This window comes from Pristis pectinata, chromosome 6 (assembly GCF_009764475.1).
Source record: "Pristis pectinata isolate sPriPec2 chromosome 6, sPriPec2.1.pri, whole genome shotgun sequence".
In the NCBI taxonomy this organism is placed as follows: Eukaryota; Metazoa; Chordata; class Chondrichthyes; order Rhinopristiformes; family Pristidae; genus Pristis; species Pristis pectinata.
Window position 1 is genome coordinate 20,984,667 of NC_067410.1, and position 18,292 is coordinate 21,002,958.

At 41.8% G+C, this 18,292-nt stretch overlaps 1 protein-coding gene across 8 annotated transcripts in view; it reads left to right on the forward strand.

Moving 5' to 3' along the window:
• The window catches only part of fbln2 (fibulin 2), a 176,018-nt gene that overhangs the window by 31,751 nt on the left and 125,975 nt on the right, over positions 1-18,292 (forward strand). For all 8 annotated transcript variants that reach the window (XM_052018568.1, XM_052018567.1, XM_052018569.1 and 5 more), the window contains one exon: positions 17,056-17,229. In XM_052018568.1, the coding sequence (XP_051874528.1) occupies positions 17,056-17,229 (174 nt within the window). The remainder of the gene's footprint in view (positions 1-17,055; positions 17,230-18,292) is intronic.

Below are 18,292 nucleotides of genomic sequence, written 5' to 3' on the forward strand. Positions count from 1 at the left end.
GACAGTGCAGATGTTTCAAAATTTTACTTTAGCTGTTTCTATGTAGATTTTAATGAGCCATTAGTAAATTATATTAAATATTAAAGTTTACTTGTCTAAAAGTACCAAAGTCACCATAGATTTTAATGGGAGTGAAGCAGTATTGATAACTTTTCACTGCTTCAACAAGAGGTGCAAACATCCCAGGAAGTGAAGACATGGCATTAGTAATGATGTAAGTCACTTATGTCATTTTCATTTTCCCTGTCACTATACAACATGGACTGATGATTACAATCACTGATCTCTGGGAAATCCTGAGCCATATGTTAGAGGTTCTATGTAAATACAAGCTGAGTGTGTCAGGTCCAAAGGAGCAACAATTGATAGGTCTGGTGGAGCCATTCATGTTTTACATAGATCACAGAAAGGAGAGATGAGGATGGATGTGTGTTTGCTGCAGGCTCTTATTAAATATTAAGGCTGAGATTAAAACCATATGCTTGAGCTGCAAAACCAAATTTAAACTGAATGCTTTCTCTGGGTTTCTATCAATCCCTGCAGGCCTCATTTTAGACACTGATTTACATGGGTATAAAGCTTAGAGACTTCCAAATTTCCAAACTGTTCTGCATCACTGAGGTAAATTCATTCAATAATAACTAAAAAGATGAAACTGTTCATAAATAGCATTTCAATAAAGGGTCTCAGATGGGCTGCATTGATACTGCTTACCATATGAACAGGCAATTCTGTATAATTCTGTTTAAAAAGGAAGTACTAAATTAAGAACGATTTTAAACAGGCTTCATTCCAAACCAGGGAACAGTCTACTTTTGACAACTTCAGCAATTATATCCCTGTTGGCTGCTGAGGTAAATTTTTTTTACATTAGGTGCAAAATTTATCCTGATGGCTGCATGAACCTTGCAAATTTTAACCATGAACTAACTTACTAGATTAGTTGGACCCGGTAGACGCAACAATATGTCAACTATTCTTATAATCTGTGTGCAGTCATTTAGTTTCTATTTTATAAATTTATTTTACAAGTCACTTTATAATAGTGACACTTCGCTTTATTGTGGTGATACATTTGTTCAATTACATTTAAGACAACAAATAATAATCATTGTGAGGTTGATAGCAGGAATAATAGCTAGATTGGAATGTGGCAAAACTGTACATAATTGGATTTGGAAACATGACAGTTGAAAAAGACCTCACAGAGGGCATAGATTAAGGAATGAAGAGCAATGTTGCAAATGTAGTTTATTGTCTGTAACTATGAAACGGTACATTTAATAAATTATCATATAAAGGAATGCAACAAACAATATTCACAGTGTAAGCATATTTATGGGTTACCCATACATATGTAGATGTTTAAAAGCAGGTTTGAAAGGGGATGAAGTCATAAATGGTAAATGTGCATTTAGGATTTATCTGCAGTAAGTTGGCAATGATGAATCAATATAAAATATTTGGGCTGGTATGGTAAGAAGCAGATGGTTGCCTTTTGAATAGATACAATTAAGATCATTTGGAGTTTCAACTGGATGGGACAGAAGCCTGCCTAGAGGCAAACTAGCTGAATGAAACCTCGCAGGATTAACATCAAGATAGAGGCACTGTTTAGAAAGCCACACAGATCACAGAGATCCATGACTTATTAAAGTGAGAGTATTTCCAAGATATTTTTAGAGAGTGCATTGCTCTGCTTTTTTGCTGTACTCATCTGATTAAGATCTCAATGCTTGTCAAAGATAGATAGGTAGATAGATATCTTTATTAGTCACATGTACATCGAAACACACAGTGAAATACATCTTTTGCGTAGAGTGCTCTGGGGGCAGCCCACAAGTGTCGCCACGCTTCCGGCTCCAACATAGCATGCCCACAACTTCCTAACCTGTACGTCTTTTGGAATGTGGGAGGAAACCGGAGAACCCAGAGGAAACCCATGCAGACACAGGAAGAATGTACAAAGTCCTCACAGACAGTGGACGGAATTGAACCTGGGTCGCTGGCGCTGTAAAGCATTATGCTAACCGCTACACTACCATGCCTGCCCCCTACTGTGCCTGAGGTATTTTTCCCTCAAAAGCTGTTGCTCCAGATTCCAGCATCTGCAGTCTCTTGTGTCGCAATTTTTGCCTTATTGTTTTAAATGGAGGAACAGATGGAGGTAGAGGAGCAACAGCAGTCTAAGCAATGAGGATGAGTACAAGCGGATGCTCAGAATTAAAGAGGTGAGGGGGGAGGGCTGCCTGGACAAAGGCTCACCCATCCCTACTCTCTTAATGTGGCCAAAGTTGCTGCAGGGTTCACTGCAACAACTCACCAAGACTCATTAGACAGTACCTTCCAAACCCACGAGCTCTACCAGCTGGAAGGACATGGGCAGCAAAAACATGGGAACACCAGCCCCTGGAAGTTGCCCTCCAAGCCACACACCGTCCTGACTTGGAAAAATATCGTTGTTCCCTCATCATCATTCGATCTCTCTCCCTAACAACATTGTGGGTACACTCACATCTCAAGGACTGCAGCAGTTTAAGAAGGCAGCTCACCACCACCTTCTCAAGGGCAATTAAGTGCTGGCTCAGCCTGCAAAGCCCTCATCCCTTGAATGAATAAAGAAAATACGGCAGCATGGGGTTAGTCTTTCACTGGAGTGGCTGCCATGCCCCTGCCGCTTACTGGCCTTCATGGATAGACTCTGCTACTGATTGTTTAGGGCACCACAGACCTCACTTCATTGTCTAACACATCTTCCAGGTTAATACAAGAGAAATCACTGACATCCACCAGTCAACCCACTGCTGTATCAAGCAGGTGTTCCACAGGGATTGGTGCTGGGACCTTTGCTGTTTGTAATGTACGTGAGTGATTTGGATGTGGGAGACATGATCAGTAACACTAAATTTGGTGGCATTGTTGACAGTGTGGAGTGTAGTCTTAGGTCACAGAGTGATATCGATGTGTTGGTGAAATGGTTTGAGAAATAGCAGGTGGATTTAATCCTGATAGTGTGAGGCAATGCATCTTGAGAGTACTAATGAGACTTAGCCATAGTCCATGAATGGTAAGGTCCAAGGGAGTATTAAGGAACAGAGGGATTTTGGTGTCAAAGTGCAGAGATCCAGAAAGGTGGCAGCACAGGTATATAAAGTGGTTCAGAAGGCTTTCATGCACTGAATACAAAAAACAAGGAGGTTATGCTTCAACTTTATAAAACATTGAGCTTCAACTGGAGTACTACATGCAGTTCTGATCACCATACTAGAGGAGAGCTGTGATAGCAATAGAGAGGGTGCAGAAGAGATTCACCAGGATGTTGCCTGGGATGGAGCATTACAGTAATGAGGAGAGACCAGGTCTGTTTTCCATGGAGAGGGGGAGTTTAAGAGGGGGACATGATTCAGCCATATAAAGTCATGAAGGTTATAGGTAGGCTAGACTGTAGGAAGCCTTTTTCCTTATCAGAGGTGAATAAAATGGAGGACATCGATTCAGGGTAAGGGCTAAGAGACTTAGAGGAGATCTGAGGGAGACCTTTATCACCCAAAAAGTGGTGAATATCTGGAGTGCATTGCCGGAGAGAGTGGTGAAAACAGAGTTGCCAACAGCATTTAAGAGGTGTCTAGATGAGTACTTGAATTGCCTATATGTAGGCCTAGATACAGATATTGCCAAGACATTGCCAAGTGCTAGAAGATGGGATTTATGTGGATGGGTGCCCTCTGGTTGGCGTGGATGTGGTGGGCCGAATGGCCTGTTTACAAAGTCATCCCTGATTGCTGCTGCCATCTGATGTGACTCCTTTCCCATAGGATCCAACTGTCAAAATGGGAAAGCATTTGGATTTGCAGTAGTGGGTGGTTTCCATCTTATGCACTCATGCAACTAGGAAGACACCAGAGTACCGTATCAGAAGGTTTAGTTAATGAGAAACTTAATCACCACAGGAAGCTCATACAGGTGGCTTCCAGTTTTGTTGGCAACTGTCCTGTTGCCTTCATCCCACAAAGCACATTCTCATTTCTCACGATCCACTCTTCCAGCGATATGTGAGGTAACAACTTGGGGACAAGAGTGAAACCCTGTACTTTCGGCTGGATGTCATCGAGCAAGCCGACCCATTCCGAAGCACTTTGAGAATAATGAGATTGTGGGTCAACCAAGAACGTCATTAAGAAAAAAAAAGTGAAAATGGAAAAAAATTGGAAATCTAAAACAAAAATAGAAAATGCTGGAAGTACTCAGCAGGTCAGGCTGCTGTGGGAAGAGAAACAAGAGTTAACATTTAGGTTGGAGACTCCTCATCAGAACTGAAGAGGAAGCTTGCAAAGCTGCAGGAGGGAGGAGGAGGGTAAAACTGTGGTGAGCGTGATCTGGTCAATGAGTGAATGGAACCAGTCAGAACATAGACAAAAGAATGCGAATTGCAGAGCAGGAGGACAGGCCCAGCAGGTCAGGTTGGTCATGTCCTCCACTCCCAGAGAGGAAAAAAAAGGAGGGAAAAAAAGAAGGGGAAATAAAACAAGCTGAGTTTATATCACAGATGGATGACTGATACAGACCGAGAAATCAAGTTACCTGAAGTTGTAGAATTCAATATTGAGTCCAGAAGCCTACAACATATCCATACAGAAAATGAGGTGCTGTTCCTCATGCTTGCATTGGACCTCACTGTGACAGTACCGGAGGCCATGGACTGATAGGTCAGAGTAGGAGAGGAATGAGGAATTAAAGTGTCAGGCAACGGGAAGCTCAGACTGAAAGCAAGTGTTCTGCAAAGCCCTCACCCAGCCTGTGTTTGGTTGCTCCAGTGTAGAGGAGACCACATTGTAAACACTGAATGCAGTTCACCAGATTGGAAGAAGTGCAAGTGAATCGCTGTTTCACCTGGAAAGACTGTTTGGGCCCCTGGATGGTGGGAAGGGAAGAGGTGAAAGGACAAGCCAGTGGTTGTAAGGGAATGTGCCATAAGAAGGGGAATGGTTGGTGGGAATGGAAGGGCGGTCATGTGGAAGGTGTGTGAATCCCGTGGAACAAGACCATCGTTGGATAGTGACACTATGTGGGATGCTACAGAGAAAGCCTAGATGTGAGAAGGAAGCCGGATAGTTGGGCTTTCAGCTGCTGTCTTTACATCGACTGCTTAAGCCAACACTGAGAAAGGCTTGAAAATTTTGAGGAGGCAGCTGTAGAAAACTGATCACTTTTCCAAGAGCAGTGAAGCTGCATCCAATGTAGGAATGCTTTGGAACAGCTCAGTGCTCACTGAAGGCCTTGAGCTCGAGATTGAATGTTTGGTGGAGGGGCTGGATTTTGGTTGTGGTTTTGAAGCTGGATTGACTACAAAGTCCTCAATTGCTGACGTTAATCATGTCATGGAAACAAGCAAGAGGGTGGTGGGTATATGCTGAAGGAAGCTAAGGTGGTAGGTACAATTACAAAGTTTAAAAGATATTTGGACTGGTTCATGGATAGAAAGGTTTAGAGGGAAATGGGCCAATTGCAGGCAAATAGGATCTCAGGAAGGCACTTTGGTTGGCATGGGGGATTTGGGTCAAAGGGCCTGCTTCTATGCTGTATAACTCTATGACCCTATGGACAAGGGAGTTGTGAATAGAATGGTCCCTGTGAAATGCTGGATTGGGAGGAGAGGGGAAGCTGTGTATGTTGGCTGAATCTTTTGAAAGCTGGTGGAAATAGAGGAAAATGATTTGTTGAATACAGAGGCTGGTGGGATGGAAGGTGAGGACCACGAGAACTTCATCCTTCTGTGTTTGAGAATGAGAAGTGTTTAAATTTATCCTTGTGATGGATTGAAGCATTTGATGCTGGGGAGGGAATTGGGCCGGGTGGGGAGAAGGTATTATTCAGGTACATGAAGAAATTGAAAGCTGTACTCACCCTTGCTACCCTTGTTGATTCATTCAAACATTTTCTGCAATGAATTCAGGACCAGTGGCCTGCTATTCCCAGAACTACTGAACTTGGCCATCTCTCTTCGAGGCTGATGTATATCAGTCTTGGTAATTTTCCTGCCACTCATCTGAAAGAGTACATCTCTGCTCAACCTTACCTATTCCACCAATGACAATAACATCCTTTGTTTTCTTGCATGAAAACAATGTGGAAGCAGTAGGAAGAGGTGAAGGACTAAGTGCAATGAAGTGTCCTGGGATCAGTTGATGGACAGCACTTCCATTGACTTTCTAATGTTGTAAAGAAGCACAAACAAAATATGACACCACATCACAGAAGTAGATATTAGTACAGAAGACAAAAGGTTTTGTCAGAAGGGTTGGTTTAATGAATGTTTTAAGAAGAGGAAGAGTGACGGAAAAACCAAGAAATTTAAGGATCAGATTCTAAACCTTAGGGCCATACCTATGAAAGACACAGATACCAATGTATTCATTCAGGAATGGTCTAGAGGCTGCAATTAGAGGAAAGCAGATGGTTTGGAGGATTGTGGGGCTGAAGAAAGTTGAAAATAGGAAGGGTGGAGAGCGATTTGAAAGGATAAGAAGGTGAATAAGCGGGAAGGTGTGTTGAATGTCATTGACAACAGAGCAGTCAAAAGATCAAAGATTGTGTTTTTCAGGTGGTATTGCTATTGATTTATTATCATCACATGTACTGAGATACAATGAAACGCTTTTGTTTTGCATGCCATCCAGACAGATCATGCCATACATAATTACACTGAAGTAGTAAAAAGTAAACAGAATGCAGAATATACTGTTACAGTTGGAGAAAGTGCAGTGCAGGTAGACAAATAAAGTGCAGGGGCCCCAACGAGGTAGATTGGGAGATCAGGAGTTCGTCCTTTAGCATATGGGAGGCCCATTCAAGAGTCTGATAACAGCGGGATAGAAGCTGTCCTTGAGCCTGGTGGTACGTGCTCTTATGCTTTTGTATCTTCTGACCAACAGGAGAGGTGAGAAGAGAGAATGACTAGGGTGGCAGGGTCTTGATTATGTTAGCTGATTTCCCAGGGTAGCGGGAAGTGTAGACAGAGTCAATGGAGGGGAGGTTGGTTTGCTTGATGGACTGGACTGCATTCACAACTCTCTGCAATTTCTTGTGGTCTTGGGGAAGAATAGTTGCTGTACCAAGCTGTGATACATCCAGATAGCATGCTTTCTATGGTGCATCTAAAAATTGGTAAGAGTCATCAGGAATATGCTGAATTTCCCGAGCTTTCAGAGGAAGTAGAGACGCTGGTGTGCTTTTTTGGCTGTAGTGTCCATGTGGAAGTCTTTTGGAACTTGCAAGATTGTTAAATGCTATAAGTGATTTAGCAGTTTGAAAGTGCAAATGGAAGTGAATTAGGACAGAGTTTCTTCCAGGGGAATCACACAGGTACGTAGGGTTGCAGGGGAAGATGAGTCATGTGCATGCAGAGCAATAGAAGGAGGTGATCATAGATGACACTATCTGTGAGAATGACATGGTGCTTATAGCAGGGTCACATGGGTTGGCAAGTTCAAGGGAGAGACTATGAGAGGGATTAGGGAGCATGTATAACGGAATAGGCAGGCAGTGATGAACTAAGACGAAGGCTGAAACTATGGTGATTGTGAATTTACCCAGTAGAGAGACGGAGGAATGAAAACAATAAAGATATGACAGTAGATCATTTTGAATGGGTGGTAATGTGGAGGTATTGGGGGAAGAGTGTGGAACAAAACAAGATGATCAAAGGAGAAAGAGATAGAGATGTATGGGACCATCTTTAAGATGTGATGTAATGATGAGAACGACTGAAGAGGTGTGGGGGCAAGTAGTGGAAAGTATATCCCAAATGCAGAGCCTTCAGTTAGGGGAGACGTGTCATTATTCCCCAGCTGAATCTAAACCTCCAGGGTGGCTTTAGAGAACCTGGAGATTTGTTTCCAATTCATTACTGTAGAAAGTCTTACTGCAGCAATCTTACAGAACAATCTGCCGGATGGGATTGTAGCCTTGATTTAAACAGTGTATTTCTGTTTTCAATAGGCCTCGGGGGGGTGGGTGGGGGGGGGGGGCGGGGGGGCGGCGTGGGTGGAGGTTGCTGTAAATTATAGTCAGAAAGTAGCTGGGTTTCCTGCCGCCCATGTGATAGTTTGTCAAGCCCTTTGGTCAAATGCTAATGAATCCCAGTGGTTAAAATGTCATTTATTCCCGTCTGTTCTTAAGTTGAACATTGTTTAGAGTCAGGTTTTTTAGAGAATTGTTTGTTGTTCCTCCTCATTTCTGACTTTGTTATAACATGCAGATCTCTCATTTTGAAACTTGGTAAGACATCCATATTAATTTAGGCCGAGACCCCAGTATGGTACTGAGCCACCATCCACTCAGCCAGGTCCATCATGGTTACAGCTCTCCCCACCACTGAGGACATCTACAAGAGGCGATGTCTCAGGAAGGCGACATCTATCATGAGGAAGGGTCCTGACCCAAAATGTTGACTGCCTGCTTTTCTGCACGGATGCTGCTTGGCCTGCTGAGTTCCTCCAGCAGATTCCAGCATCTGCAGTCCTTTGTTTCTCGTCTATCATTAAGGACCCCCCACCATTTGAGCCAGGCCTTCTTCTCATGCTACCCTCAGGCAGGAGGTACAGGAACCTGAAGACACACACCTTAAGGTTAAAAAACAGCTTCTTCCCCACTGCCATCAGGTTCTTGAACCGGCTTGAAAAACGCTAATTCTACCTCAGACTATATTTCCCTCAGCTTGCACTAATGTTGTTATGTTTATTTTTATTTACATAGTCATGTAAGTCATGAATAATTTATGTTAATTTAAGTTTATGTAATTTATGTCTGTCATGTTTGTAATGCACTGTGCTGCTGCTGCAAAAAGCTAATTTTCATGGCATTTATACCCTGGGTAGGTATGCCCAAGACAATAAACTTGAACAATATACTTGAACTTGAGGGAGTGCTGCATTGTCAGGTGCTAGCTTTCAGAGGCTTTGTCTTGCTTCACGGGTGGATGCATAACACAATTTTGAAGAAGGGCTAGGATGTTATTCCTGGTATGCTCAATATTTATTCTTCAATTAACAGCACTGAAACAGATTATCCATTCATAATGATATTGTTGTTTGTGGTAGTTTGCTATGATCACATTTATAGCAATGTTTCTTTATTTGTGAATAAAGGGTGTGATGCCCTTTGGGATGTTCTGAAAGAGACGTGAAAGGCACTTTGCAAATGCAAGTCTTCATTCATACTATGCATATGTAAAAGTCCTTTAGAGTGAACATTAAACATTTCAAATAGTCATTAACCGCTCTCGTGGATTTAACATCACCTTGATAGCTGGCATTTCACTACTTTGAAATTTATTTCAACCGAAACGTTATCCAACATGTACTGTATTTGAGAGATAAACTTTAGTTATTGTTAGGTAATTTCCGTGAACATTAGTAGTGAAGACGAAGGTATCAAATTCCCATGTGATTCAATACATATATATTGCTTTCCCTCTTTCTGAACAGTACAAAGTTTAATTGCTGTAATTTGTATTTTCCAGCACCACAGGCAATTTTGTGTACTAACAGTTACCAGTGACGCCATCAAGCTTTGTGGCTTTGAGCAGGAAGAGCAAATTTTAAATACTGGTTACAACAGAATTTCACTTGGAAGCAAAACAGTGTGTGTCTTCTCCCATGATCAGTGAAATATTTTAATAAAAATTGGGGTAAAAATCTAGTTTGGCATACTGATAGTATGAGGGGCATTCAAAAAAATTGTTTTGGACAATCTTTTCAGCTCAAAATGTGCCACAGGATATAGGGTGGGCTCAGAAGTACCACAGACCATTGTCCAAATCTGGCAAATATCAGTAGCTGTGCAGAAGATGGGAAAAGGGTCCAAGCCCAAACAGGCAAATTGCCCAGAATTCTGGCATCTCCCAGAATTCTGTCATTATAGACAATGCTACTCCAGATAAATTGATGACCCTGAGAAAAAGGGGTGAATGATAGTGTGGATAAAAATAGAATGGGTTAGGCAGAGGCACACATTTCTCACTTTCAGTTTCCTCATCCTCTGCCCCATCAGCTGTGTCTTACTGTGTGTGATCCCTCCAAGCAGGTGAGAAAAGACATTGTCCCATTACAGGCAAGTTATTAGGTTGCTTTCCAGCTGCTTCTGAAGGGAATCATTTTAGTTACATTCTGGATATCAGGATCCCAATGCATGAATCTGACTGGTAACTGATAGTCTTGTTTAACCTATAAATTCTGCAAGTTCTTCATCTGTAAAGGTATGTCCAACTCCCTCAGATATGGTGCACTTCCTCTTCTAGTGTTGCGAGTGATCTTGTCCCTTCAATCGCATAAGAGTGTTGATTTATGGTCATTCTAATGAACCTGTGAGGCAGCATAAAACTGAAAGGGACAGGAATTCAATAGTGACAGTAGTCCAAGTGTCTCTTACTTAGAGTAGGCATTGCCACTCATCATTTGCTATGACTTGGGCAACAGAAGTGTGTAAGCCTCCTCATGCATGTCTTTCTAGGATCGTGATAAAGATCAATATAATTCAAGTAAGAGGTTTCCATGCTCTTAAATAGGAAAAAAGGAAAGTTCGTGGGGAACCGACTTGGGTTTTCCAGTGACTTCCTTTCATTTTCCTTCATGCGCTATAGAGGAACCCCAAGGGTAAGCAATGTGGCACAAGCCATCATAATTCACAACCTGCACATTTGGTTGCTTTATAAATCATCTTCCCAACTCAAAACATCTGCTTCCACTTGGTTGAGTTGCAGCCAAGAGAATGTATGGTTCCAACACTCAATAACTCAATAGCATTTCCTGTTGTTCTCTTTGTTCAGCTGCCATTGCCTGTGTGTTCAGCTACAATAACAATATCAGTACCTTTTTGGAATAGAGTGACCATGCATCCCCAATTATGACAATGTTTCCTGGATAAAGATCTGTATGGCTCTGTTTCCCCAGGCAAACAGTGGCCCAGGTTATCCTGAGTGGCGTCTACTATCTGTACTTGATGGGCATGTTACACATCCCCCAAACATAACTTCGCTGAAGCCAATCTCACCGGTGCAAACTTTGAGGCCATGGGCAGGGCAGGGCAGGGCCTTGAATTACACGATGGAGTGATGTGGATGGGGAGGGACATGCTCAACCCAGGAAACTCCTCTGGAAGCCTTCAACAATTGTCAGTTCTTTGTGATGTTTTTAAAATGAATGAATGAATTAATTAATTCTTTTAAAGAAAGTTAATCTTTTTCAAAATAACTAGAAAACTTTTAATAATTAAAAATGTAAAAAACAAGTTTTAAAAAAATGAAAACATTTTTGGCACAAGAAACCTGCAGGTGCTGGAAATCTGAAACAAAAACAGGAAATGTTACTTGTACTCAGCGGGTCCAACAATGATGGGGGAGAAACAGAATTGGAAAGGTGAGAAAACTAGAGTATTTTAAGTTGTAAAGAGGGGGGTGGAGTGGTAGGGAGAACAGAGGAAATGTCTGTGATAGGGTGCAGATCAAAGATATTATGCAACTAGGAAACAAAATAGAACCGAAAAGTACATCATATCTGTGGAGATAAAGAAAAGAGGGTAATTACCTGAAACTGTTAAATTCAAACTTAGGTCCCGTGGGCTGCAAAGTACCCTGACAGAAGCTCATGGTGTCCTTGCACACTGAATGGAGGTGTTGAGCAAAGTGTTCTCTTCATCTGCATAGTTTTCTCCAAAGTGCAAGTGACCATATCCTGAGCATTAACTATGAAATGTTACATTGGAGGAAATTCAAGTAAATTGCTGCTTCATTTGGAAGGACTTCTTGCCAAAGCATAGAAGATTACTGACCAAGCGGTTGTAAATGGGATTAGTGTAGATGGGTAATTTTTGGTCAGTGTTAGGCATGGTGGGTCAAAGGGTCCATTTCTGTGCTGTATGACTCAATGGATATATGACAATTTGGATCCATGGCTAGTGGGATGGGAAGAGGTGAAAGGTTAGGTATTGCACAGGAAAGTTTTAATTTGCTTTATGCCTCTTTTTTCTGCAGTCCTACAATCCCCAGTCAAATGATAGGCCTGTGATCCTGCACCATGTCTAACCAGACCCAGGGGAATTTCAGTGAACACTGTGGCTAGATTTCATGGGGAATCCACCAATGTAGCATAGATGGGAATTAACCAGCAGAGTTTGGTCAGTAGCTCAGCTCTTCTGCATATGCATGAGAGTACCAAAACATTCTGCCACATATGCTAAGAAATAACAGCATTTCCATACAGAGCAACTGGCAAAATCCTGGCCAACACGCCCAGAAAGTTTTCATCAAACGCAGCCCAAGATTCAGACTTTTGCTGATCCATCCAGAGTTTACCATTCTGCAGACTGCATGGAGATTTTACACAGAAAAGTGTTGGTTTTGGTTGGTACTGGTTTATTATTGTCACTTGTACCAAGGTACAGTGAAAAGTTTGTCTTGTATACCATTCATACAGATCAATTCATTACACAGTGCAAGGTAAAACAATACAGAATGCAGAGTAAAATGTCACAGCGATAGAGAAAGTGCAATGCAGGTAGACAGTAAGGTGCAAGGTCATAACGAGGGAGATTGTGAGGTCAAGAGTCCATCTTATCGTACTAGGGAACTGTTCAATAGTCTTATAACAGTGGGATAGAACTTGAGCCTGGTGGTATGTGCTTTCAGGCTTTTGTATCTTCTGCCCGATGGGAGAGGGGAGAAGAGAGAATGTCCCAGGTGGGTGGGGTCTTTGATTATGCTGGCTGCTTTACTGATGCAGCAAGAAGTATAGATGGAGTCATGTAGGGGAGGCTGGTTTCCGTGATGTGCTGAGCTGTGTCCACAACTCTCTGCAGTTTCTTGCAGTCACGGGCAGAGCAGTTGCCGTACCAAGCCATGATGCATCCAGATACAATGCTTTCTATGGTGCATTGATAAACGTTGGTGAGTGTCAAAGGGGACATGTCAAATTTATTTAGTCTCCTGAGGAAATAGAGGTGCTAGTGAGCTTTCTTGGCCGTGGTGTCTACATGGTTGGACCAAGACAGGCTATTGGTGATGTTTATTCCTAGAAACTTGAAGCTTTCAACCCTCACAACCTCAGCACCATTGATGTAGACAGGAACATGTGCACCGGCCCCCTTCCTGAAGTCAATGACCAGCTCCTTTGTTTTGCTGACATTGAGGGAAATGTTGTTGTCATTGACACCATGTCACTAAGCTCTCTATCTCCTTCCTGTACTCCGGCTAATTGTTATTTGAGATATGGCCCACTACGGTGGTATCATCTGCAAACTTGTAGATGGAGTTAGAGCAGAATCTGGCCACACAGTCTTGCGTGTATAGGGAGTAGTGTAGGGGGCTGAGGATGCAGCCTTGTGGGGCACTAGTGTCGAGAATAATCATGTCGGAGGTGCAGCTGCCTGTCCTCACTGATTGCGGTCTGTTGGTCAGGAAGTCACGCTGATATTACTCAATTTAATTGCATTTCAGCAAATCCCATCCATTGGTGGAATCATTCTTTTCTGTTCTAGTGTACGTCTGTAAAGGCACTGAACTGTCTTATACTGACGTTCCTGACAGTTCTTCTGTCTCATTGTGTAAGATTACAAGAAGTACTTTATGTGGCTTTAAATTCACAAAACTCATCTCTGGCAGAACATCTACTGATGATCCTTGGTGTGTGTCCTCTGTGCTGAAATGTTAGCCACTCACATTAAGTGCCAGAATCACAATGAAGTGGAACACAGGCAGAATAGCAATTTGAAAGAATTCAGGCAGGTTTCCAAAAAGAGACACAAGAGACTGGAAATGGTGGAATCTGGAGCAACAAAGAATCTGCTGGAGGAACTCAATGGGTCGAGCAGCATCTGTGGGAGGAAAGAAATTGTCAACGTTTCGGGTTGAAACCCTGCATCAGAATATAGAACATAGAACAGTACAGCACAGTACAGTACAGAACAGGACTGAGTTTACAATTTCTTTCCTCCCACAGAGTCTGCTCGACCCACTAAGTTCCTCCAGCAGATTGTTTGTTGCTCCAGGTTTCCAAAAAGAATGCGTGAGATACATGTTTGGACGGTCTCCTCAAACTGTGCACCCAGTGTCCGTATTGGGTGTGCACCTTGCACAACTCATTAACCTGCAGCACCTCACAACACGCTAACAAGTCTGAAATATGGTAATGCTTATTAGTGATTCCTTGAGCGTAATGCAATACCCTAATGTCTCATTAGCAATAATTACATGCATATTCATTTTGTAGTTATAATGTACATAAATAGGCAACTATTAAAACATAAGCAGCTAGATTTTTGGGATACTGCAGCTCCAACCTACAGTTTCCATCCTGGCTCCTTCTCTATCCTCATATTTGGCATATTCCTAGATTTAGTTTAGAATATATGGTCACCTAATGTAAGGATGTGATGGCTGGATGCTTCAAAAATCGTATGATACATACAGAGTAAAAAATTAGTTTTTGATGGGGTGACTGTGTTTGACAGATGTAATAATTTTTTTCCAAGGTGTTATTTGCAAGATAGATACAGGGAAACTGACTGATGTGGCAGATTTGGATTTTCAGCAAAGCATTAGAAAATGTGCCACACAGAAGGCTGTGACTTAAAATAAGGCTGATGGGGTTGCAGGTGATATATTTGCATGGATAGGTGGGAAAGTAGTTCCCAGGCAATTGCCACAGGATCAGACCTAAGCTGTCCTTAGAGTCCCAAGTGTCCTAGCTCTTCCCTTAAGTTCCTATTGAATTTCCTCAAAAAATCATTCATCATCTCCACTTCCACCACTATGGTTGGCAAAGAGTTCTGGGGTACCACCTGCTGTGCTGAATACTTGGATGAAAGAAAAAAGTGTGATGTTTATCATGATATGAAACAAGATGGGAGAGCATGCTGAGAGGAAGGTTTAGAAGCACAGCAATTAAGTTACTGGATTGGTACCAAAAGGTTTGGACTATTGATCCAGGGACATGAGTTCAAATCCCAATTAGGTAGCTCGGAATTTAAAATCAGTTACTTAAATAAATCTTCAAGTTACCTCAATGTTGTAAAATCTTATCTGGTTCACTAAGCCCTGCTCTGCTGCTGAACTCATGGCTGGTGTATGTACTGTGATCCTATTCATTTGAATGATATTGCTGGCCTTGAGTGAAAAGGTAAGTGCATCTAAGTGTTTCTTATTTTACTTAATCTTGACATCTAGAATTCATATTTGGCACTTAAAGGTATTTTTAAGTAAATGTTTTTGGAATATATTTTAATTTTTACTAATTGATTATTGCTTTTGGAAATGTTTTTAAATAGCTCTGATCATCAGAGACATTTAAAGATGGTTCAAAGGCTATTGGTAGCAGCAACCAAGCCTCCAGGAGGATTGGATCTCTGAGGAAAAGATAAGGGGGTGTACATGGCACAAGCCAGACTGAGGAAAATCTGGCCTATTGCTGCCTAGGAGGTGAACCTTTATGGATTCATTAGATTGATTCCTTGTACGAATGGATTGTATTCATTGCAGTTTCAAAGAATGAGAGGAAATCTCATTGAATCACATATGATTCTGAGATGAATCTTCAAGGTGGATGGCAAAAGTCTATTTCCTTAGGTCAAGAACTTAGGTGCATTATTCCGTTTAAGGGACGGGCCACTTACGATGGAGAAGAGGAAATGTTTCTGTACTGAAGAGTTTTTGAACCTTTGGAGTTCCGTATTGTAGCGGGCTCTGGATGTTCAGTTATTGAAGATAGTCAAGGTAGAGAATGATGGATTTCTTGACACTAAAAAAAATCAAAGAACTTGTGGAGTGAGTGGGAAACTTGATGAGATTGAGGACCAGCCATGACTGAGGAGGCTGTGTGGAGAAATATACAATCCCCAAATAGACCTAATCCTCTGCTATTATCTTATTTCGCTCCAACACTTAATGAACTCAGGCCCAATGGAAATAAACTAAACCTATTTCCTTTACCCTAATATTTTTAAGTGTATATTTGTTCAGTTTGGTTAAACCTGTGCTTCCCTTTAAGAAACTAAATGGTGTGGACTTGTTAATACATCATTTAGAGTTATGTCAATTTGATTGCGAAGAAATGGAACAAATGGAAATAATCTTTCTCTTGGGTGGTCCTTCTGGATTGAGGGTGACTTGTTTCCACTCTGGTTCTTTTCATCTGAGGTCACTAATAAGGCCACTGTGGAAACTGAGACACTTTGACACATGGGGCAGAGATAGGTGGGTAGTTTGTGAGGCAGTGTGCTCCTTCTGCCAGTTATGCAGGGCTTCTGTATATTCCCCAATGCATGGTCTTGAGGTTCTTAATACCATCTCGAATGCTCCATCACTTAGAGTGAGGGACAGAGATTCCCAAGAGTCAGTAGTGATGTTTTATTTTTCAAATGGGCTTTGTGAACATCTTTGAATCTCTTCCTCTATCCTCCTAGTAACGTCTTCCTGTGATGAATCTCAGGATTGATTCTCATGTCTGGAGTCAGGCATGAGAATGATGTGGTCTGCCCAACATTGCTGACTGAATGTAATTAGGGTCTCAGTGCTGGGGATGTTGGCTTGGGAGAGGACAGTAGCATTGGTTAGATGGAAAAGGCGCAGAGGGATATGAGCCTAATGCAAGCAAATTGGATGATCATAGTACTCATGATTGGCTTGGACAATGTGGGCCAAGAGGGTTGTTTTGATGCTATATGATTCTATGATTCTACTTCCAGTGGATTTGGAGGGTTTTGCAGAGACAGCATTAGTGGTATCATTCCAGAGCCTTGAGGTGTCTGCTGCAGGTAGTGCATGTCTCAGGAGCATACTGGAGTGCATGAATACCAGCAATGAATGCTCCCTGTCCACATGAGAAGGAAACTCTGTAAATTATAGGTGGATAAAATGAGGGCTGTTGGATTGGAGGTATTTCATCAAGAAAAGGTGGTTAAAATTGTTTTGAGGGTTCATTTTAAATGCACTGTAATGTTTAACTGCTATTTCCTCAAGTCACTGTGCGAATAGCTAAGCATGTTCTTCTGTTTTTACTATTAAAGGGACTGCCTTGGAGAAAGAGGCCAACCACTCCAGTGACCACTTGGTTGCTTCCAGATTCACAACTGCTGCCTCTCCAGTATCAACAACTTCTCCTACAACCTCCCCAACTCTATCATGGCATCTCACCTCCTCCAGTCCTGCCTCAAAGGAACCTGCTCATGAAGAAATAGAGGGTGAGTTACCTAGGTTTCTTCTTGGTAACGTAAAGCACAACAAAATAGAACAGTGGCATTGATTTAGCAACTTACATGACCTTAGGCTGCCAGTGAAATTCTTTGGAAGTGTAGTCATGATTGTAATATATGAAATGTTGGCAATTTGTGTACAACAAGCTCTCACAAACAGCATTTTCATGATTGCCAGCTAAGATTGCTTTTACTGTTGGCCTGGCCATTGGGAGTAGCTCTACTGCCCATCGCAAAAATAGTGCCATAGGACCTTTTGTGTCTGCTTGACAGACCAGAAAGCCTTACTTTAATATTTCATCTGCAACAGTACAGGGCTTCTTTGGTATTGCATTGGATTACAAAGTAAATCTTTATGCTCAGATTTCTGGATTGGGATGAAACCATAACCGTCTGACCAAGGGAAGAAAGTGCTGTTAAATTAGCTGTAGGTGATTCCATGAGTATGAAGATCTAGTGGAAAAGAAAGACATGACAGATGGGAGAAATATCTGCTCTTGACGAGAGAACCAATGTTGAAAGTACTTGAGTCATGTAATAAGAGAGCACAGAAGGAGATCATTCAGTCTATTGTGCTGGTCTTGGCTTTTTGAAAGGGCTATTTAATTACCCTCAGTCCAATGTTCTTTCCATTTAAAAAGGATGTTTTTCATTTTCTCGTGTTAATCCAATTTTGTTTTGAAAGTTATAATTGAAACTTCCACCATCACCTTTTTGGGTGGTGCATTTTGCTTCACAATCATTTACTGCATGAAATTATTGCCACATGGTACCACCAGTTCTTTTATCAATTATCTCAAATTTGTTTCTTCTTGCCGACCCTTTGTACACTCTTTATTTTCCCACTCAAAAGCTTTCAAAAGTCTAAATAAGTCCATCAAATTTCTCTGCTCTGAGGAGAACAGCCCCATTTTCTCCAAACACTCAACAAAACTGAAGTCTTTTATTCCTGGTGCTATTTCAGCAAATCTCCTCTGTACATTTTCTAACCTTGATGTATTTCCTACTGTGGTGTGCAGAATTGCTTACAATACTCTAGGGCCTAACAATC